Here is a 24,581-nt window from a genome sequence, read left to right as displayed (position 1 = left end):
ATGTTCGGTGCGCATCTTGAGCGACTCTCAGCCATTATTGGTATTTTTTGCAAGGCTGGCCTGCAGCTCAACTCGAAAAAAATCACCGCCCCTTGCAGTCCGGGAAGATGGTCGAACAGCGAAGCTGTGTTAGTTACACCGAGTGATACACCGTGCAAGTCAAACTTCGCAAGCAGTCTATATTGTAAGTCTTTTGTTTCACCATTCTTTCACCTCATTTTAGCATTCGCGTGCTTCGCGTGCTTTAGGAGGGCTTTTTTTTCTGCGGTTCTCCCAGTGACCTGTTTCTTTTTTTTTCGCGTAAGATATCTGCTTGTGTTTTGCCGTGCTTCTTTTCGCGTGCAAGTTGCTCCGCCCCTTTTTTGCGCACCAGTAATGAGAGCAAGGTTTGGTGTGAAATAGAGACCATCTGATTGCTTTTTCATTAATTTTGTGTATAATGCTCTATTTGCTTGGTCTTGTGTTGTCTCTTCTGCCCCTTGATCTTGAGTTGTGTCTTTAGTGTCTGCACTGCTCAGTATGCCTCCTCCGCTTGCAGTGTTTTGCCTGGAGACGTTGAATCTTGCTTTGCTCTCTCTTGAGTTGATGGCATTTCACAATCACGGCCTTGTGCTTCAAAATTAAATCTGTCCGTCACGTAAGACAATGAATAGCTCATAACCCCTTAAGAAATGGCTCATATCACCGTATACATGCGACCTCCCCATTACGATGGCAGAAGAGAAGTGAAATTCTACGCTAGAATGACGAGCGGCAGCGGAGGCAGCTGTGGAAGACGACGACGAACGCGGAACGCTGGGCGTGCGTGCCCTGTCAGCATCAAAAAATGAAAAAGAAAAAAGAAAAACCACTGACGCTTCCTGCCAGGTATCTTCAAACCCTCTACATCTCAAATGACCCATTCTTTCGCGTGGGTTTAGATATTCTTGGTCCTCTTCCCGAGTCCAAGTCCCGCAACAGGTGGGTCCTTGCGGCTACGGGTTACGCGGCGCGCTACGCCATAACCCAAACGCTTCCGATCTAGTGTGCCAGGGACGTCGCGGATTTCCTTCTACGCGACATCATTTTAGTGCATGGTGCCCCACGACAGTTACTCATGAACCGTGGTTCTACCTTCCTTTCCCAAGTCATTGCCAACATTTCGCACTCTTGCTCTACCAAGGAGAAACTTGCTACGTCGTACCACCCTCAGACAAATGACCTGATTGTGCGACTGAAACGGACCATCGCGGACATGCCAAGTACTTTTCGCCATACCACTGTGACTGGGACATTGCACTACCCTACGTCACGTTCGCTTACAGTTTTTCACGCCGCGAAACTGCCGCTTATTCACCGTTTTACCTGTTGTTTGGTCGCGACCCCGCATTGTCCTTGGACGCTTCACTAACCTCTGCTGATACCTCGAGAAGCGAGTATGCCCGAGACGCTATTGCCCATGCTGACCACGCGAGGCAGCTTGCCCGTACTCGTCTATTGGCATCACAAGAAACTCAAAACCGCGTTTACAATCAGCGGCACCGTGATGTACACTTTTCACCACGTTCCCTTGTGCTTCTTTGGTCCCCTTCATATCGAATGGGGCTCTCGGAAGAACTCCTTCCTTGCTACAAGGGTCCTTATCGCGTCCTACGTGAAGTGACCGATGCCACCTATGAGATCGTCCCCGTCAGCTCTACCATGTCATCTGGCCTCACCTCACCTGATGTCGTTCATGTCGCACGACTAAAACCTTACCACTCTCTTCCTGACGGTCTCGTTTCACGCACCGGGACAGTTCTTTTTTCGCCGGGGGTCGTGTTACCATGAGGCGAAGAATAGAACGACGGCGGTCCTGAAGACGACGAAAAGTTGACACAGCCTGGCTGGGCTCTCTTACGTCTCCGCGAACGTTCACTGTTTGTAAACATATTGTAAATAGTTTTATACGCCTAACAAATATAGTGGTTCTCTTACAACGCAGAATTTATGTGGTTCTATTTGGATCCAAGATATTAAATTTATTTTTGGAAGTTGGCGGAGTGCTTGAAGCCTGCTTCACCTGCGCCGCAGGTCGCCCGGCATTGCACCATCTCTGGGATCGGCGCAGGTATTCCAGTCCACGCGCCGTGATATGAGCGAAGAAAACAGTGCAGGATAGCACGTATAGTTAAAGATGACAGAGCTAATGCGGCCCTTTGAGCTCGGAGAGGACATTGTTTTGTTCTTGGTGAACTTCGAGCGGACAAGCGAAAAACAAAGGTTCTCCCCCGAATCGTGGTTGCAGCATCTTCTCACACTCTTACGGGGCCAAGCAACGCGCATAATCTCTCGCTTAACCAAAGAGAAAGCAGGTGATTATGATAAGGCAAAGTCCAGTTTGCTGAGGAAGTATAGGCTGTCAGTGGAAATGTTTCGGCGGAAGTTCCGCGAAATGGAAAAGGCTAGGAATGTGTCCTATACTGAGTTTACATATAAGTTTATGTCAAACTTGGAGGAATGGCGCAAGGAACAAAAAGCCTATGGTGATCACGCAAAGGTTGTTCACTGCTTTGCACTTGAACAATTTCATAACCGGTTACCAGAGAGCGTAAGATACTGGGTTCAAAACAGGCCAGAAGTTAGCGCGATAGCCAGATCCGTTGAACTAGCCGAGAAATTTCTGGCGCGTCGGGCTCACAAAGTCAGCTGTGGTTGGAAAGGCTATCCCGATTTCAGGCTCGGAAGACCGCAGCCAAGGCCGAAAAAAAAGAAAGCACGATCCTATGATTGAGAGTACGTCAGGATGTAGTGCTTCCGGTTCGTAAGGGACCCCTGAAGTCAAGGCAGAGCAGCGAAAGAAATTCGAAGCGAGGAAACCCTTTCTTTGCTACTACTGTCACAAACCAGCTAGAGCACATTGCTGCGCAGTGTAACAAGGCAAAGGTGGTGTCCTTATCGGTCGGTAACAGTGACGAGAACATGAAGCTGCTCGAACCGTACATGCGCTACCTTGAGATAAACGGGAAACCATGCCGCATACTGCGCGACTCCGTGGCTACTATGGACGTGGTTCACAGCTCTTTTGTGGAACCTGAGATGTTCACGGGTGAATGCGCCTGGATTAAGCAAGTTGTAGAAGCTCACAGTGCATGTCTTCCGGTCGCAAATGTATCTATTAAAGGTCCTTTAGACACACTTGAGACGGAAGCAGCCGCATCGTCTGCGTTTCCGCCGCAGTACCCTTACCTGTTCTCAAATATATCAGATCAGATTCTGCGCGCGAAAGGGCTAATGTGGAGAGGCTAGCGTGATGGCACTAACGAGAGCGAAAACTCTTGAGTTGACTACAAAGCAGTCGCGGAAACGGCGCTAACGGAGGTGGATGGCTGTTTGAAACCTCAGGAAGCGGTGATCGAGAAGGCCTCCGCGTTGGAACAGCAGGAGTTTGGATACACGCAGGCAAAGGTCCCGGTAGTGCCAGGAGCTGGGTTATTGGATAGCAGCCGCCAGATTGGTTTGTAGCGCCTACGTCGGAAGGCCTACAGCGGCTGTTAGAAAGTTCAACCTTGACATCTGAACAAAACAAGGACTCCAGCCTGCGGAACATCTGAAGCAACCTAACCGAAGGTGGGGCACGAAAATACGTAACTTTTTATATGAGAGGCGGCCTACTGTACCGGAAGTATGTAGATCGCAGGGATGTTACATTTGACAGGCTGGTCGTATCACAGGCTTATCCACAGAATCTTTTGCGCTTGTCCCAGGAAGCCCTTGGACTTATCATTTCGGAGTAAAAAAAGGCAAGGATAGAATATTACAGGAGTATAAATGGCCAGGTTGTTTCCACGACGAAGAGCAATTTGTAAGGACTTGCAACACATGTCAGCACGTGAGGAAGCAGGGTGAAAAGGCAAGAGCGCCGATGAAGCTAAATGATAGGTTACGGGAGCACAAATACGCGTGCCAGCTTCTGACAGCACCTAGCAACTTGGCTGCACATTGCAAACAATGCAAATGCTCTCCGCTACTAGAAAGCACCACAGTCATTGGCACATCAAAAACAAAAACGGAGCGAGAAATATGGGAGGCGCTTGCGATAGCTAATGAAAAATAAATGTGCGTAAGCACTCCGTCCATCGCGCTTTTCAAAGCTGAGGTTGAGTTTGCCAAGGCGAACGGGTGCAAGTGAAAGATGTATGCCTGACCCGAACTATGATCACATTTCGTGAACTTGTCATATCTTTTATACCCCCCCCCCCGCGCCATATCTCCTTGTATATAAGCGCGTTATTTAACAGTATTAAACAGTTGGTAGCTTGCGCTACGTCCGTCCACGTCCTGTCCTTCCTTAATATCGTCTGTGTAAAACTGAGCGCAATATAACCATGAAGAAAGAGATAAAACAGCGCAGTCAACGGATAAAAATGCATGGTGAACTTAGATGGATGTTGTGCATGATTGCACATCTTACATCTGTAGTTGGGGCTATATTCTCACGGCAAGTTACTGCACACTGCTTTTCGACAACTTCATTTTCCGGGCGTCTGCTACAGCGCCGACGAGCGCAACTGCGTTCGCCCGTTCACCGCACTGCCGCCAAAAGAATTGCAGTGGAAGTGTTACGCATTCTTCCCACATTTCTGCGAGAGACAAGAATGGACGTCACATGGTGACATATTTGGCGCAGAAAGAGACGCCCAGTCGGAGGAGTTGTCTGCCAGGCGAACCCCGCCTTTATACATCACCACCACCACCGTATTACTAAGTGGCTGAATTTCTTTATTTCGATACTAATTGCGGAAATTAAAAAAAAGCTCCATAATATAGTTCGTATTCCTTCAAGGCAAGGAACCCAGCACCCCTACGTTCATCGGTATGGTATGTGATCACGCTGCACACGGTTGGAAGTGTGGTTCTAATGCCACGCATAGCAGCTAGCTCCCTTGGCAACCGGTACCGTCTAAGGTGCTGGTCGACAATGTCGTTGACCGCCAGCCGACGACAAAATGCGCGCTCCCTTTGCATAGGATCTCTGTCGAGGGCACGGAGAGCAATGAAAGCAGCCCTAAAAAGAAACGCAGAAAGAGGCCGTGGTTACCGACACTCCCAAATTTGGACAGAAAACTTCATTACGCAAAATCCACACCTGCAAATTTCGCTGCCTGTCACACACTGACATCGTATCAGCGTTCATCGCTTCTTCCTGGCTTGTCCTCACTTGATAAAACACGATGATGCCTCGCACCAGGTCAAGATTAATTTGTTTTGCAGGTTCAGGCAGCCGCATTCCGACAGTGGTGAAAGGTACAAAGATGCGTATCTGTTTTAGAGACCAGTAATAAATCATAGGTTGGTGATGTCATGGCCTGGAGCCCCAAACTATGCTGTCTATCATAGCCGAAGTGGCACCTTAAAAAAGTCAAGGCTAGTAAGTAAACATCACCCCGATGCTCAGCGCCAACGCTGCCATAAATTTACCAGCCTCATAACAACGCATGCTCAACTGCACGCCAGAATACTGCACAGCACCGTACACGAACCACATAGTGGTTCAACATTCTGGCTGGTTTTGAATCAAATCGGTTCAAGTCATTGATCTTGCGACACTGACGCACTTTGTTCAGAGCAGTCACTGTAGATATAGCACGATGCCAAAGTAGGGGTGGCGGTCTCCAAGCGGCGCCCGACGCTGTTCTGTAAACATGCAAAGGCGGTCTCACAGTATGAAGCGAACTGCTGCTCAAGAGCAACAGTCCGTTGAAATTCCGGGCGAATTTTGCATGTTGTAAAGCGTCATCAGCGTACTTTTATGCTCACTGCACGACGCAGGCCTCTCCCAGCGATCTCTAATTCACCCCAGCACTAGCTGATTCCAAGTTATGCCTGCAAATTTGCTGATTTCATTACCCCATCTAATTTTCTGCTGTCCCCAACGGCGCTTCCATTTCCCTTAGCATCCACTCTGTTTTCCTAGGGGATCACCGATTATCTAACCTGTGAATAACGCAGCCTGCCCAGCTCCTATTTTTTTTTTCTCTAATGTTCAAGTACCGCTACCCCGGTTTCTCTGATCTAGACGACTATTTTTCTCTCTCAGCGTTAGGCCTAACGTTTCTTGTTCCATCGCTTGTTTGAGCAGTCCTTAACTTATTCTTAAACTTCGTTGTTAACCTTCAAGTTTCTGCCCCATACGATACTACTTGATTAATGGAATGTCTGGGCACTTTTTTCCCAACCGACAGCGCTGAGCTCCCGGTCATGATTTGGTAATACCGGCAGCGTGCACTCCGACCCATTTTCATTCTTCTGCTAATTCCGTCTCCATTCACCCCCATCCCATACACTTGTATGCCCTGAGGCATTTATCCTCGCATTAAAAAAAAAATCCGTCTCATGATTCCCGTTACCTGTGAGTAAATAACCTAGATAATCTTACTCCTGTACGCACTCAAGATGCTGAATGCTGATCATGAATTCTTGTTTGCTGATAGGTTCTTCAATATTATATTTGTCTTATGCATTTTATTCGGGCGAAAAGCCTTATGTGTCAATGTTGACGGTGCCCTGGGCGAAACTGCGCGGTGACGAAAAATGGCCGACGCTGCAAAGAGTAAAAACACGCAAAAAATTGCTCGGAATAACGTCTTATTTCTCAGGGAGGTTCCTGTAAACAAAGCAAATTACTGGCTTTGAAAAGAAAATTTTGCACGTTCCGGTTTGGGTGGGAATCGAGCCCGGGCCTCCGGGGTGCGAGACGAGCACGCCTCCCTGAAGCCAGGGCTGCTCCACGGTTCTGTCTTACTAAAGGTGTGCTTAGTTCGTGTCTGATTGCACACGTCACGTCGCAGCCATCTCGCTGACTAGTGCGTGCGTCATTGGGCAGCGCACGTGACGGTGTGGAGGAGGTGTTACCACGTCCTAAGTGCATAAAATGAACACGTTGATGATGTTCCGAGGTCTACAGACGGTATGCTTTCGCATTCCCACACGTAAGCAGTCTTAAGTGTCTGCCGAATTTTATTCTGCACATTATTCTTCAACCTACTCTTACAATTTCTCGATTAGGGCCATCAATGAATTGTTATGTGTCCCCATCATTGCTTAATAGGGCAATGTCATCGTCCTGTTGAGAAATTCGGCGTGAATCATCGCCCTTGATCCTTCCCAGTTTCTAATCTTGTTTGAATACTTCTAAGCCTGCAGCGAATGTAATTATAGATACTGTGTCTCCTTGTCTGACCGCTTTGTGGATAAGTGTTTTTCCACTGTTCTTGCGGGTAATTAAAACATGTGAAGCCGGAACTATCACTTAGGCAGAGTCGAAGCCCGAGAAGTTGCGGATACGTGCGCTGTAGCTGAACGTAAATGTGGAAGTTACACATAGATGAAATAATTATTTAGGTCTCAGCTGCATTCTCCAAGCACCACGGCCTCGATGTGAAATTCGTTTAGTCCTTCAGTACAATCCATACAATATGCATTTACACCACTAATTACACCCAGATGTCGTAGCTTCGTCTAAGCACACTGAATTGCGTGATCGAACTGGGCACCGCCGGGAGAGCGGACAAGGCAGCATAATTGGCACGACGTAAATGCTGATCTTGCTGATACGACGCATTTTAGTGACGCGCTTAGCGTCGTGCACGCTTCATATTGTTTATTTCGCGATACCAAGCCACTGTGACTGGCGTTTTAATGCCATCATATTGACCTGACTACTGCGCAGCAGGCTGTCGCAGCACCATAAGACTGTCGCTGGCTGTAAGAAAACTCTTGCGCTGAATTTACAAACGCCTACAAAAAGTTTAAGTGGGATGAGGAAACTATACAAAGAACATCGCACGAAGCGACTGAAAAACGTTGGTGACGTCATTTTGCCCATGACTGATGTTATTCTGGGGATTAGAATAAGCATCTTCAGCCAATCATAAGACGAAGATGGCTGTTTTCTGCTGTCGTTTATCTTTGTCGCCTGGTCTTCCATGGACTTTGCCTGTTACTGGCTTTATGCATGAAAAAACAAATTTGTGGGGTTTTTATGAGCGTGATGCTGCGCACCCGCCATGGTTGCTTAGTGGCGGATTCGCCTTTCTGCCGCGCTAGCGAGCGGACGGGTCGATCATGAGCTCCATAGGAGCGGCTTCAGCGGCTCAACAGGGCTGCGGTACCAGGAATTTTGACTCAGAAGACCCGGAATATCAAGCTTTGTTGCCTCAACTGCCGGCAGGTCAGATTGTTTTAAATGTATTGTTTCTACATGCTGGTTTGCGTGCCAGGTCGTATCGCGTGGAGCATTTCCGCGATGCGCTGGCTAGCTTAGGCCTACTTCCTTATGCCATCGCCCTTGGAGCGTATCAGATGAGCCACGTTTGGGCAGTGACTTTCAAGAGCGACGAAGGCGTGAATAGGCTTGCAAGCGCCAAAAATGTCAAAGTGAATGAACATCGGTGCATTGTAATTAATCCAGCCATCCAGGCAGTGTGGCTGAAGCGGCATAGGATGCTACACAACGTGCCGGATGAGAGCATACGCACAGCCACGACGCTGTTCGGAAAGGTCACGGATGTTTTCCACGAAAAATGGCGTGTTCACGGAGTTCAAGATAATGCATCGTCAACGCGTGTGGTGTCCTTGGTTCTGAAGACATGTGTGACCGTGGAAAACCTCCCCATCGACTTCGTGTCGACCCGCCGTGGTTGCTCAGTGGCTATGGTGTTGGACTGCTGAGCACGAGGTCGCGGGATTGAATCCCGGCCACGGCGGCCGCATTTAGATGGGGGCGAAATATGAAAACACCAGTGTACTTAGATTTAGGTGCACGGTAAAGAACCCCAGGTGGTCGAAATTTCCGGAGTCCTCCACTACGGCGTGCCTCATAATCAGAAAGTGGTTTTGGCACGTAAAACCCCATAATTAAAAAAAAGACTTCGTGTCACTGGTGAGCAGGCCTTAGTTGTACCAGGCAAAGCACCACTTTGCCTGAAATGTCGAAACACCGCACATGTTCGACGTGACTGCCGCGTCCCGAGATCAGTCCAGAGGTCCCGAGGCCAGGAGACGGACTGTGTTAAGACTTACGCGTCTGTCACAGGCCCTGTGTTTCGGGAGGACGTGGATTACTTGTTAATAGACGAAGCTGACGTCGATGAGGCTTTCCGCGCGCAAGTCCTGCCATCGGACACAGTTGCAAGGCCCTCTGAGCCGGCTACCATTTCCGCGAAGGTGGCAACTGTGCTAACTGCGGATCCGAAAGATGCAGCGCAGAAGACATGCGAAGAAGCAGGCAAAGAAGAATCGGCCGCAGGACCCACCACTGCCGAGGTGGATGTAACAGAGCACGTACCGGCAACTGCATTGATGGACGTCGAAGAATCGAGTGCAAGCAATGCGGCTTCGAAAAGAGCAAGGGACTCAACCAGCAGCCTGGACGGCAACCTTGACAGAGAGACCAAAGACGAGCCGCTGACAAAAACACAGGCGAGTCCTCGAGCACCCGAGACCGAACATCCTGCCGGTAAGACGGACGGCGGGCGCCTGCTGGAGCGCCCGGACTAGCGTCGCCAAGAGATGGGTGCCTCTTCAGAATCAGCCTTCGCGTACACACTAAAGGTACGCGTGAGGACAGAGCGGCTTTCAGTAGAACAGTTATGTTTGGAAAGTTTTCTACAGTGTGTTCGGATAGTTTGTTTTCCAGCGGCACCGCGCGATCGGCTTGCTTTTGCAAATGAATGTTGGTGAAATCAGAGACAGCATTGAGTTGCCACGTTGAATGTGAGGGGCCTTGGAGCGCGACGATGGCAGTATCGACTTTGCCTCGTGTGTATGGAGAAGGAGCTCGCTGTTGTTGCTTTACAAGAACCTAAGGTCGAAACTCAAGAGCAGACTGATCGCATGGTGATGCTTTCACGGCGCATTACAATGTGTGTGTGTGCCATGCTAATGAGCATATCAGGCGGATGTGCGTTGCTAATACGTAAGAGTGCTGGTATTATTGAAGGAAGTGTAACTGTTTGTCAAATTGGTCACGTGATTAATGTAAATTTTTCTTTTTCTGGCCTTTCGCGGCGGCTCATATGCGTTTATGCGCCAAACAATGTGAGTGATTGATCGTTGTTTTTTTAATGTATTGAGCAGTATCTAAAGTGTCATCGCTTCATCATATTTCTTGGGGATTTCAATTGTGTCTGTTTTTCGGAAGATTAACTCAGAGGGGAACTTCCTCGCGGTAAAAGTGCTCCCTTTTTGAGCACACTGATTGAAGACAACAACTTAGAAGATGTGGGCCGAGTTCTCACTGATAGTACGATTCTGCAGTACACGCACATTCAGCGAAACAGCCGAGCAAGGTTGAACAGAGTGCTTGCTTCTGTTGACTTGATCGCCCTTTTGTAATAGTTATGACGTCACACCGCTATCGTTCACGGATCATAGCTTGGTAAGCTGCGCGATGGGGGAAAAGGCTAAAAGAACACGATTCAACTGCAGCGTGCAAATTCAACGAAAAGCTGTTTTATGATGAATCATTTGTGCGCAGAGTTAAGGAAAAGTTATTAGAGTTGATTACAAATAAGCATGAATGTTTTATTGCTGCATCAGAGGAATTTAGGATTCAAGTTCATTTCATTGCAATTGAAAGAGGAAGCAGCCTTCAGCACGATAAACTGCAGAAACCGAGGGCTGCAACGACAGCTAGAATTTCTTTCAAGCGCACAAAATACGGTTCGTGATCAATTAGCTGAAAACGTAATGAAAGACATGAACTCGAAGTTCTTGACGCACAGGAATACAAAGCAGCAGTTATACGCGCTCGGAGCGAACGGCTATGGGTGGGTGACATGCCAAACAAACGGGCAATGGGAGATGAAAAGCGTCACACGTCAAGAAATTAGATTGAGCAGAGGCGTTTTATAAACGAGGTGACGACAGAAGCTTTGTCGATCGAGAAGGCTTTTGTGGAGCATTGTCGCGAATCGTTCGACAATGTGACACGCTCTGAACTAGGCTTCGACAGTGAATTCATGAGTGAAATGCCAGGGTTGGATGACGACGTTAGAGAAAGCCTTGAGAGGCCAATAGGTGTGCGCGAGATCGAAAGGGTGATAGAGAAGCTGCCGTCTGGCAAATCGCCAGGGCCGGATGGCTATAGGCGCTGCTTTTTACAAGGCATTCAGTGAAGAGTTTGAGCGTATTTTCCGACGGCTACTGTCAGAAGCGTATGAAGTTAAAAAAGTGCCACCCTCATTCCACACGTCACACAGTGTTAATTCCAAAAACCGAAGACCGGGAAAAGCTTCTTTTAGCACGTTCATACGGACCGATAAGTCTGACCTATACAGATTACAAAATCATTATGAAAGTGCTGGCTAGAAGATTCCAAAGCGCGATTCAATTGCTTGTAGGGCCACACCAAACGTGTGGCATTAAAAGCCGCACAATTTGCACAGATACTCGCATTGCAAGGAATGTGCTCGAATGTTGTGATGCCATTGAGGGTCGCGTGGCCATGTTGCAGCTTGACCTTGCGAAGGCCTTCGACCGGGTGTCACATGAAGTGTTTTTCTCTATACTGCAGTAATGAAATGTTGGGAGCATCAATGTAGAGGGCGTTAAATAGCTTATGAAGAGTGTTCCACGCAGCTTATAGTTAATAAGTGTCTTAGTTTGCATGTGCCAATCCACTCCTCTGTACGGCAAGACTGTGCCTTGTCTCCTTTGCTTTTTGCCCTATACCTCGAATCCTTTTGTATGGCAGTCATTTGTGATGCAAACATTCGTGGTTTTAGTCTGCACGCCGCAGAAGTTAAAATGCTGGCTTATGTAGATGACGTCGCCGTCTTTTCTGAAGACAGGGAAAGCGTGGTCCAGGCTGTTCGCCTAGCAAGATCTTTCTGTAGGTACACTGGTGCCCAGATAAACTTCGAAAAAAGTGTTAGTATATGGCATGGAAGCTGGGACGCGGCACCCACAGCTTTCGCCTGAATGCAGTGGACTACAGAGCCTTCGCTATATTTAGGGATGCCCCTTGACCACAATCGGGACTCGACGCAGTTGTGGAGCGGACGAAGAGAATCGGTGAAAGAAAACATAAAGGGATGGCAGGACCGGGGATTGTGAGTGTTGGCACGCACTTCAGCTTGCAATATTTTTTTATTGCCAACGTTCGCTATATACTGCAAGTAATGTTCATGTCCCACGTAAACGTTGAAAAAATGCACTGAGCTCGTGTTTGCTACCTTCATCTGGAATTCCACTTGAGAGCGATCCAGCCGTACAAATCTTTTTCGCAGAGTTCGAGATGGAGGCTTTGGCCTCTCACACTTGTTCATTAGACAAATCGCATCGTGGTTCTTCTTCCTGCGAGATGAAAGAAATGCTTTTCTCCGTACGGTCATTCAGGCGAGAATGGCAACAGAACTGCCTGAATTTGTTGTGTCCACATGTAGTGTTATTAGTAGAAGATCGACTGGTTACTATCGTGAGTAGTTGCGTCTTTTCGAATACTGCGCATGTTTTTCGCTGGAGTATTTGTGATCAGTTAGAAATTTAAAAACAGAAACTATGCAGATTTAGTTGACAGCATGCTATTTCCTCACTATATAGGATGGTTCACTGTAGAGGCCCATGAAATGATGTGCTGAAACGATTCAAAAGCATGACTGTAAGACCTGCTGCGAAAACGTTTTTTTTTTCACCTACACACAAACTCCCTTCCCGTTTGTTTGGTTTGAACAGAAAGGAATCTTCGCACCCTGAATGACCAACTGCTTCCTGTGTAAACAGCCTGAAACAATTGAACACGCCTTCATTGATTGTTAGGACACTGTCTTTATTTGGGACATCTTGCAGTGCATGCACCCTAAAAAAAACTCCCCATAACCCCCTATGGAATTCGATTCCTGCCCGTTGAAAGTGATGACGGGATACCGTTTGTTATGTTCGTGGTGCTGGGCCTCCACAGTTTGTGGAAGCATGGCGGTGCGTCACCCGCCGTGGTTGCTCAGCGGCTCGTGCTCAGAGGCTGCTGAGCACGAGGTCGCGGGATTGAATCCCGACCACGGCGGCCTCATTTCGATGGGGGCGAAATGCGAAAACACCTGTGTATTTATATTTAGATGCACGTTAAAGAACCCCAGGTGGTCGAAATTTCCGGAGTCCTCCACTACGGCGTTCCTCATAATCAGAAAGTGGTTTTGGCACGTAAAACCCCATAATTTTTAATGGCTGTGCGTCATGCTGATGTGAATATGTGCTTAACGCGAGAGAACTTCATTGAAAGGGTTTCTTTCCAACGAGAAGTGTGTCGTGCACAAAGCGAACCCCCAGACTGGGTTAGCATTCTTTGTGAGCTGGTGTGCCTCAAGAAATGTAATCACCATCCCACCTGATGTGATGTGGGTGCACTACGTATATGCATTTCTATTTCTGTGCTAATGTTTATGCGGGCAATAAAAAAGTGGTTACTTAGTGGCATGGTGTTGTGCTGCTAAGCATGAGGTCTCGAGATGTAAACCCGCGCACGGCGGCCATGTTTCGATGGGGGCGAAATGCGAGAACGCCCGTGTGATTAGATTAAGGTGCACGTTAAAGAACCTCAAGTGGTCCAAATTTCCGAAGTCCCTCACTACGGCGTGCCGTATAATTAGATCGTGGTTTTGGCACGTAAAACCCTTTAATTCTTTTATTCTGCGCTTTTTTCTACCAAAAACGAAGCGTCTCCAGTGATATTGGACAGTGCGATCATATATATATATATATATATATATATATATATATATATATATATATATATATATATATATATATATATATATATATATATATATGAGAAGAAAGGGGGTTAACCGAGGGGCCCGATATTTATTAGTCATATGATAAGAAGCCAACAAACACTGACACCAAGGACAACATGGGGGACATTACTTGTGCTTGATCAATGAAATTAAAAAAACTATAAATTAACGGAAATTAAAGTGGATGAAAAAACAACTTGCCGCAGGTGGGAACCAAACCCACAACCTTCGCATTTCGCGTGCGATGCTCTACCAATTGAGCTACCGCGGCGCTGTTTCCCCATTCACTTTCTAGGGTATTTATGTGTCCTAGTAGAACCCTGGGAGTGTTAGCCAGCGCCACCACTCACAGACCTTGGCGGCGGACGTGGAACGTCTTTTTTGCCGCAGGCGTCACGAGAACGTGAGTCGTCTAGTTGCCTTCACCCAAAAAGTTAACGTTCTCGTGACGCCCATCGCCCACCCATCGTACGCATATGTCGGTTGACATCGTAAGCCGCCGAATAAGCAAAACCGTGAGCACAGACACTACATCGCTTCGACTTAGAGCTGAGTTGAAACTATGAGATATATAATAAAAGGCTGAGGCTAACAGCACGGAAGACGACTGCGAATTGAGCAACAGCAACAAGTTCTGATTAGAAAAAGAACGTGTAGGTGTTTTTTCATTGTTTCATATCGCGTGGAGAATTATAGCGTCAAATCGTTGGAAGAATAATCATCAACCGCCCTATGAGCAACAGGAAGCTCAAAGTAGAAAAAGTGTTAAAAGCGCTCCAACCACATCAGTGACAAACTTGGCTGTTGTCAGGGATGGACACTAAACTTCTATTTGCTAACCTTCAATACAGTGTCGTGACGAGTATGAAAATGCAGGCTATTGCGCGCATACAGAAACACAGCCTATCAGTCATTAATGGCAGAAGTTCACCGCAGAGCATTAATGCTATGGCCTTCCACAGCAGCGTAAGCTCAATACTATTATGCACTGAGATAGCTCAATGCACTTTGAAATGACAAATCACAGCGTGCCAAAAAAATATACGCACGTGCCATCCTCGACCATCAGTTGTGGCCTCTGGTCCATCAGCCACAATAGCGCGTTCCAACGCTTAGCCGCGTTAGCTTGAGCGGCGCAGATAGACATTGTGTTGGTAAGACTGCTACACCCCTATCGTAGAAATTTCTTCTTAAGTCGTCATCTGCAATAGGCGGGAGTACTGAAGTTCGCACATATGCTACGCTTACATATACGTAATTTTCGGCTACAGCGCTCGTCTTTGCAGCGGCGGGCATCGCAAGCTTGCTGACCTTGCGAACAGGTTTAGCTTTGTGAATGCGCTTTTAACGCAAAAGTGTTAAACGGCTCCGTGTCGCAGAAGATCCATTATCGGTGTCGGCGTCAGCGAAGTTGTCCGTGAGCGAAAATTTAGATATATGTATATGCCAGGCTTTGCTATACGACATGCGGTATATGCGGGCTATATTGTCATACCGTCCTACCACTAAAGTTGCTCATACCTTGTCTTACATTCTTGGAACATTTCACATTTTCATGGGACAGGTTGAAGCAGACCTGTTGAAATCCTGCCCTTTAAAACCCCACACCTATCTCCGTTACATTGACGACATATATATTATATGGGAACACGGCACAAGCGCGTTAAGCGACTTAATTAACCATTTCAATCGCTTTCAGCTGAGTATTAAATTTATTGCTCACCACTCTCCTAGTCAGATCAACTTCCTCGACACGACGGTCTACATAGAAAACGGAGAACGACACTTCACGGGAAGCCCACGGATAGCCAGGAATATTTATACAACAGTCATCACCCGCGATACTGCAAGCAAGGAATTTTGTCGCACAAGCGAATCGAATAATAATCTTCAGCGAAGACTGCGATTATATCAACCACCTATATTACATTAAAACAACGCTAGCAGAAAGAAACTATCCACAAGTTGCTCTCGATAGAGCTTATTATGTTGCGTCAAGATTGGAGAGACACTCGGAATTAGCGAAGACACAGCCTACACCAAAATCTGACAGATGGCCAACTTTTATAACAAAATATTGTTACGGGGATGTTGCGCGTATATAAAAACGATATTTAACACACACACTCACTCACTCACTCACACTCACACTCACTCACTCACTCACACACGCACACACACACTCACACACACACACACGCACGCACGCACGCGCACACACACACACATACACACACACACAAATATATATACAGACAGCATGAGTAAGAATAGCTAAAATGGCTGACCAACAACAACACGCAGCAGCCAACGTTTCCTATCTTCTTTTTCCTCTCCTCTAATCCTTCCGTAACAATGTTCTAATGCACTCCCAAGCATGAGTAATATCCTACGAAAGTACCACCCAATATTATCAAGCGACGAGCGTCTGAGAAGAGCGTTCTCGGATGTACCAAGGATTACCTATCGCCACAACAGGAACTATAAAGACGTGTTAGTGCACGCAAAACTCAGCCAACACCATTGCCCCGTAATAAAAGCATGTTGTCGCCCCAGGTGCAAAACCTTCAGGCACCTTCAAAGTGACATTAAAATTAAAAGCACCGCAAATGGTTATGCACACGAAGTCAAATCTAGCTTCAGTTGTACAAGTTCGGATGTGATTTATATGCTTGAATCTTCCTTCTGTAAGAAATAATATATCTGTGAAACGGGGCAATCAATGAACGTCAAATTAAATGGACATCGCGCGGACACAGCTAAAGAGCTTTCCAAAGCCGTTGCCGAGCATTTCAACCAACCGGGTCATAACTTTGATTCACTTAAACTCTACATCTTACAGTCGAATTTCCGTTCTGAACGAGAAAAAAAACAGTCATACCTTATCCATAAGTTCAAGACATTGCAAGCAATAGGCATAAACGTTTCAGAGGGGGCGTTAGAATCTATTCGCTATGCTAAATTTCAAGCTATAGACAGCAGCACTTAGTTTGGCTTCTTAGTGTTTTTTTTAAAGCGAAGCTTTTTTTGCCTTTTCTTTCGACTTTCCCACTGCTGCTGTGGCTGCTGTGGCTGCAGCTATCAGGCACACCGTGTCGGGGAGTGGTTCAGAGCGTGTATATACGTGGAAGGAACATGGCAGAGAAGAAAAGAGACGCGAGGAACTCGTTTTGACCTCACCTCGTCAAATGTGCACAATGCCCTCTGGAGCTCCCGCAAAACACTCGGCGACCTTTTACAACCAGATCAGTCTCTTAAAGAAAGTTTGTTTCGCCATTATCGTCGTAATGAAACCTCGCAGTTACTTCCAGACATTATTTTAGCGGTATATTGCGCATACGTTCATGCGTCATCTATATTATAGTGTGTCGTTATGGGGAAAGATTTACTCTACTCACCTTGCAGGTCTTCAGAGCCTTCAAAATCAACTAAAGCCTAATTATCACGTTCAATCTAATGGTCACTCATTCCACGCCACCTTTACCGGACCTTTAATACTTTTCCGCTTCATGAGTTACTTAAACAAAACATAACTTTTCATCTTTGAACTTAACTCAGCTGGTCCTTCTAAAAACTCTTCCATACCTAGATTTCCTGAAGGCGGGGATCTGCTTATACCCAGTTCCAAAACTAACTACGGGTACTTTACGACGCTGTTCGGTGTCATAGTCATATTGAATTCAGTACCATATGAGCTGAAGTTATCCTCACCAGCTCACTCATTCCTGCATACGCTGAAGAAATATTTAGGTGTTATGCTATCTTATTGCTACTTAATATAATCATAAATTTCGATTTCCCACCAATTCCTCTGATCTCAAGTTAATACCACTTACATTGAGTGAAGAGGGACCTCGAAGTTCAGCTGTGGGACCTCTGAGTATCTTACTGTATTAATCATACTGTATGCTCTGTGTTTTGTAACCAATCACTGAAGAAACTCAAAACGTGTACCTTTAAAAGATCATGGGGTAGCATTTCAGCACAGCTATTGAATGATGAATCAAACATTTACAGTGCACGACATTAAATTTATGACCTGTACAATGCGTGAACACTGATGAGATTACATGCTGTATAGGATAAAAAATAGAGACACTTGTACGCATCGCATTTAGTTTATAGCACTTAACCGCTTAAAAATAACTTCGCTTCACGCAAACTCCAACAGATGCATTGGAAATGAATTTTTTTGTGTAGTTTGATTTATATTCAACTTCTTTGTACGCTATAATTATTTTTTCAGAGTTGTCAGTAGCTGTCATTTAAGCTACAATACCGGATGCACTTCATATATGAAGTGCATCCGGTATTGGGAAGCTAAAGTATTTGTTGAGCCGTGTTTAGGAAAGCATGAAAACGTTTGCGAGTTTGAAAGGGAATTTTTAGCATTAGCAGCTGCAAGAAAATCTAGCTAGCAGCTTTTTATGGGAAGTCAGCTACCAAAACCGCGTGAAATTATTCAAAGGAATTTAGCTAATATTGACTCTTTCATCCAAGATTTTAAATTTTCTTCCCCGCAAGGGCACCTTGAGACTCAAGGTGATGGTGCTTGGCGCCACCACGGACCCTTAGCCCCCATACCGAAGCTGTAATCCCCACCGTGGCGACAGGTTGTAAGGTGAAGGGTAGAAACCATGAACGGTGGCGGTCGGGGCCATGGTCAAGCCCCGGCCGCCCGGAGCCCCCCCCCCCCCCCCCGGAGGCCCCCGGAGCCCCCCCAGGTGGGGGGCTCCGGGACCTTCTTGTGTCTATATGGGTGAAACACAGGTGACACAGTAGGAACCCTTAATCCATACATGCCGCATGGATTCTCAATTTCCCCCTCTAAAAAAAAAACGATCGGAACCGGAAACGGTACCGCACCGAAGGAATCAAAGTTACAACTGAGAAATGCGCTGAAAATTTTCCACAGTTCCTGGTAGTTCACGCTGTTGAGCAAAACGCTCCAGTGGCCACTCTATCAGTGTTTGTAATACATAAATGGCTAGTAGCTAACACAGGCGACGAATATGAAGCAAAATAACTGTCCTCAGGAGATCTGCTTGTAGAAGTCAAATCCAAAAAGCAGAGTGATGCGCTACTCGCACAAAAGAAGCTTGCTGACCTTACCATTACTGTAACAACTCACAGAAGCCTGAACAGCGTTCAGGGAGTAATTTCTGAGCGGCTGCTGATGACAGAGAACGAAAATGATATCCTCGAGAATTTGCGAGACCAAGGAGTAACGTCCCTTTGCCGCATAAATATAAGGCGCAACGGCGACGAAAAAGCACCTCACATCGTACTAACATTCGGCAGCACTCGCTTGCCCGAGTCTGTCCGGGTTGCATTCATCAGGTGCCCATTGCGCCCATACATCCCTAACCCTAGGAGATGTTTCAAATGCCAAAGGTGTGGACATGGTAGCAACACATGTAGAGGCAAGGAGACCTGTGCCAAATGCGCCGAAACCGAACACAATACTTACAACTGCCAAGCAAGTGAAACAAAGTGTGCAAATTGCAATGCGTACTCACGAACCTGTGAAGTACTCAAAAAAGAAAAACAAATAATGAATCCAAAAGTACGAGAAAACATATCTTACCCTGAGGCAAGGAACAAGTTCGCTCAAGAGACATCCAGGTCATATGTTGACGCCGTGCGCCGGGGGGCCGAGCGGCGTCTGGTGACAGTGGGCACACAGTACACCATTGTTGATGTGTGCCTGCCCCGTCCCCCACCCGAACGGCACTCCGGTGTCGGTACCATTGACATCCCGGAGGTGCACCTGACGGCGGCCTCTGGCACAACCAAAGTTAGTGGGAGTGGCGACACACCACTCCAACTTCAGGCCATTGCCCAAGCAGGGCCATCCACAACTATGACAGGTGCAGCCAAGGCTGCCATACTACCACTCAAGAAAGGCGCGCTGGCCCCTGAGCCGGTAGGCCGCAGGGCTTCCCCCTATCGGGAGAAGCCACAAATCCGTAACCCCGCGGGTTCCCCGCGGAAACCCATCACCTCGCTGGAGGCGATGGAAATAAGCAGTAGCCCGCCTCCGCAGCAGCGGCGGTGCAATTCCCTTGATTACAAAAAGGGAGGAAAAACTCCAATAACGGGCCCCACAAAACCGGGAGCATAGCTTTTGAAATACATCCGTCGAAGTTATTAGATATGGCATTCCTAATTCACTAGAACTGTCGAGGAATATTAAAAAACTACGGAGACATAAAATATATTCTTGATGTATATTCCCCGGTTGTTTTGTGTCTCCAGGAGACAAACTTGGGATCAAAACATAAAAATATTTTAAGTAAATATAAAGACTTTCGTCACGACCGAGAGCAAGCAAATAGGCTCTCTGGAGGTACTGCCATAGTTGTTCAAAGTAGTGTGGCTACTCGTGAAGTCAAGCTTCAGACTACATTTGAAGCCATTGCAGTATCTGTAGTACACTTTAAAACAATTACAGTATGCTCCGTATATATTCAACCACACCTGACAGTAACACTCCATGACTTAGAAGACCTTTTAAAACAATTACCAGAGCCATATCTGTTAGTCGGTGATTTTAATGCTCACTCCAATTTGTGGGGAAGCGAACCAATGGACACTAGAGGCCGTATTTTAGAAGACTTTATTCTCTGCAATAATATATGCCTGCTCAACAGGGGCAAACACACATACTGCTCTCCAAGCTCCGGAAAATGGAGCTGCATAGATTTGTCTCTTACATCGCCTGCTTTTAAATGGGATGTCTTGGACAACCCGTATGGTATGGTAGCGATCATTCACATTTTTTATCAACCTAACATCATCTCCGCAAATCATTCCTACAAAACCACGACGTTAGAGGCTCCATTTGGCCGACTGGGCGCTGTTTCAAGAAAATGCCAGCTTAGAAAAAATAGATCCACATAATTTAGGCACAGATGAACTTAATGAAATCGTCACAAACTACATTATTTCTGCCGCGCTCCTGGCCATACCTCAATCTTCTGGAGTGGTGAAACAAAACCACAAAATCTGGTATACAAAAGAATGTAGATTAGCAAAAAAGAAACAGAACAAAGCATGGGGAAACTTTCGAAGGTAACCCCACGCAGAAAAATGTCATAGACATTAAAAAGGCAAGAGCAGAAGCCCGATATATCCGCCGTAGAACTGAAAAGACTTCGTGGCAAAATTACGTGACTTCCATAAAATAGCTCAACCACATCAAAAGAAATGTGGGAGAAGGTACGAAAGCTAGATGGTAAATACTCTCCTTTCACACTTCCTCTTCTAACAGCCCCTGGTATACAGACAAACATCGAAGAACAGGCAGACATTTTAGGTGAATATTTTTCGGCAGTTACCAGCTCATCAAACTACACAGAACCATTTCTTACGTACAAAAACACAGCCGAGAAACAAAGACTCCCTGCAAGTGGATATACAAATGAACCATATAATAAATTATTCAGTTCAAGAAATCAACACAGTCTTGTCCGCTGGTAAACAGACTGCACCCGGCCCTGACGGAATACACTACTAAATGCTGTCCCACCTCTCTGAACCTGCCGTAGAGGCACTCTTAAGTTTCTTTAATAAGGTGTGGGTATCCGGTAAACTACCCGAAGCCTGGAAGAAGGCCATCATCGTTCCATTTTTAAAGCCCGAAAAACCACCAACCTCTCCGAGTAGTTACAGGCCCATAGCGCTCCCCAGCTGCCTCGCAAAATTCTTTGAAAGTATCGTGAATATGAGATTAACCTTCGTGCTAGAAGCCCGTGAGCTTCTCGATGTCCATCAGTGCGGTTTTAAAAAGGTATGCTCCACAACAGACCACCTGGTTCGTCTTGAAAATACTGTCCGTGAAGCCTTTATACACAAACAACAATGTCTTGCTGTTTTTTTTCGATTTAGAGAAAGCTTATGACACAACCTGGAGGTACGGAATTCTTCACGATTTGGCTGAACTTGGCATTCGTGGCAGGATGCTGAACTGCCTAAAAGACTTCCTGTCAAACCGTTCATTCCATGTACGCCTCGGTTCAACCCTGTCGAAAATTTTCATTCAAGAAAATGGAGTGCCTCAAGGGAGTGTTTTAAGCACGACCCTCTTTGTTGTTAAAATGAATTCAATCAGTAAAATAATTCCTACGCCAATTATGTATTCAATCTGTGTCGACGATCTTCAGATAGCTTGCACATCCTCAAACATAGCAACATGCGAAAGACAAGTGCAGTTAACAATAAATAAACTTAAACGTGGGCTGACCGAAATGGTTTCCGGTTCTCCCCACAGAAAACAGTGGCCATCCTTTTTTCACTCAGACGTGGCCTACAGACAGATCCTAGACTTTACCTGAACGAAGCGGAATCGCCCGTAAAAAGTGAACACAAATTTCTGGGCATAACTTTTGACAGAAAACGGACCTTCTTGCCACATATAAAGAACCTGAAGAAGAAAACCTCCCAATCATTAAACATATTAAAGGTGCTTTCACATAAACGCTGGGGGGCTGATAGGACCTGCCTTTTACACATATACCGCAGTATAGTTCGCTCTTGCCTCGATTACGGGTGCATAGTATACAACTCAGCTCGACCGTCCTACCTGAAGCAATTAGATCCAGTTCATAACTCAGGTCTGCGCCTTGTAAGTGGGGCATACAGGACATCACCCATAAACAGCCTATATGTCGAATGTAACGAACCAGCCCTCGCAGAAAGAAGAGCCATGCTCACATGTGCATATGTCCTAAAAATCCGTTCACTACCAAAACATCTCTGCTACTTCATAGTTACGAAGTGCCCGTCTAAGCAGCTTTTTAACAACAAACCGAATGCGACGAGACCCCTTATTCTCAGATTTGAAGAAATTTGCCAGGAATTAGGTATTCTAGACACACTGCCTGATGTTGCCCAGAGACCCGAACCACTACCACCTTGGCACACCTTTGCCAGTGTAGGTGACTACACACTGACACAATTTCATAAAAAGCAAACTCCACGTGAACATATAATACAAGAATTTCTGGCGCTAGACAAAAAGTACAAAGAACACACAGCATTTTATACTGACGGTTCGAAAACATCACTTTACGTCGGAAGTGCTGTAGTGCAAGATAAATGGGAAAAGGTAGTCAGGTTGCCTCAGTGCGCGTCAATTTTCTCAGCCGAATGTCCTGCCATTTCGGCGGATGTACCAAAAATAGTCGAGATGAACATTCAAAACAGCATTATCTACACGGACTCGCTAAGTTCAATCACAGCACTGAAAGCCAGAAACGTAAGGGAACCTTTAATAGGAAATATAATCCATAGCCTAATAACTGCTCAAACACAAGGACACGAAATTAAGCTTTGTTGGATACCAAGCCATCACGCAATTAGAGGCAATGAGAGCTGACGCGTGCGCCGCTCAAGCCTGCCATAAGGATGTCAGTACTGTAAATATACCCCATGCAGATTGCACGAAGTTAGTAAAAAACAAGCTTAAAGAAAAATGGCAGCGTACATGGAATAGCGAAGAAAATAACAAACTACATTTAGTAAAACCTATTCTAGGAGAATGGAGATCATGCAGGCATCAGGAACGTTTTATAGAAGTAATTTTATGCCGCCTGCGCATCGGACACACACACCTAACACATAACTTTCTACTCACAAAACAAGACAAACCCTTATGTGAGAAATGTGAAGATGAACTCACTGTAAATCACATTTTATTCTCGTGCACACAACTCGAACGGCTAAGGAAAAAACATTTTGCTGTATTTTACAATGAACGCATTCCCTTCCATCCCAGTCTGCTTTTAGGAGATAACCCACTAGTAGAAACTTCATCTGTTTTTAGTTTTTTGAAAAACGCAGCGATCCTAAACGAAATATAATATATCACAGAACTACTCATTCTAAAAATTATTACCCGTTTTTTTCACGCATCTTATGATGCACCTCATCCGTTTTCTCAGTCCTGAGAAGAAGGCTGAGGTCTTCATTTGGTTTGATGGGCTCCTCAGAGTCCTTGTCCGGACAAGGACCTCGCTGAGGACACCCAATTTTCGAAATAAATTATACCATGTGTTTGGCGCATGATAGCGCCAAACACATGGTATAATTGGTATGGTAGTTGCTTATGCGCCATAAAACCCAGTACAATACAATTTAAATTTTCTTGTCATTTCATGTTTCCGTAATCTATTGACGTATGGTTGAATAATCGCTTTGTGAAAAGCGTGCAGCGCAAAATTTTTTTCTTTCTTCTTTCCCTTCTCAGTTCATCCAAATGAAGCACCAAGGGACTGCGAATTTCCAGAGAGAGCGAATCGCTTCCAGGCGCACAATGCCCACGTGCGCATACTAGTCGGAAATAGAGTCCCCCATGGAACTGAACTGAGATTTCATTGCGAACCTGTCGGAGAAGTGCTTCTTCAAGGATCACCCATTTCCCGATGCCATGATGGCCAGTGGACTCCAGAAGTGCCTTACTGTTACGGCAGAGAATCCAATTTGTGGAATGGCATTTCCATGCACTTCTTGACGGAGAGTTACACAGTTCCTGGCGGCGTAGTGTACTTGGAACCCAATTCAGACGTGGTGTTGGATTGTTGGAGCAATGTGCCTGTAGAAATCCGGCTGAACACGTTTGAGAAGGCGCACATTGGTAAGTATCTTTTTACATCCCATCAGGAGGTGCTTGCGCACAAACACGGCGCCGTCTACTCCTTGGCTCCTAAAAATGTGACACATACGACATGCAGTTACAATGCACAACACATAGCAATACAGAAGGTAGTAACAAGGAATTTATGTTGTCACATACAAGTCAAAAAACACTTTCTTCATCGCGCATAT

General features: G+C 46.1%; 1 protein-coding gene and 1 pseudogene across 3 annotated transcripts in view; both read left to right on the top strand.

Annotated features, from left to right (window-relative positions):
* LOC139061116 (sushi, von Willebrand factor type A, EGF and pentraxin domain-containing protein 1-like) overlaps nt 1-24,581 on the top strand; it is a 297,555-nt gene that overhangs the window by 207,924 nt on the left and 65,050 nt on the right. For all 3 annotated transcript variants that reach the window (XM_070540689.1, XM_070540681.1, XM_070540673.1), the window contains one exon: nt 24,004-24,390. In XM_070540689.1, the coding sequence (XP_070396790.1) occupies nt 24,004-24,390 (387 nt within the window). The remainder of the gene's footprint in view (nt 1-24,003; nt 24,391-24,581) is intronic.
* LOC139055061 (U2 spliceosomal RNA) lies at nt 1,918-2,094 on the top strand (annotated as a pseudogene).

This window comes from Dermacentor albipictus, chromosome 1 (genome assembly GCF_038994185.2).
Source record: "Dermacentor albipictus isolate Rhodes 1998 colony chromosome 1, USDA_Dalb.pri_finalv2, whole genome shotgun sequence".
NCBI lineage: Eukaryota > Metazoa > Arthropoda > Arachnida > Ixodida > Ixodidae > Dermacentor > Dermacentor albipictus.
Note: the sequence above shows the minus strand (reverse complement) of the source record. Positions and strands in the feature narration are given on the sequence as shown.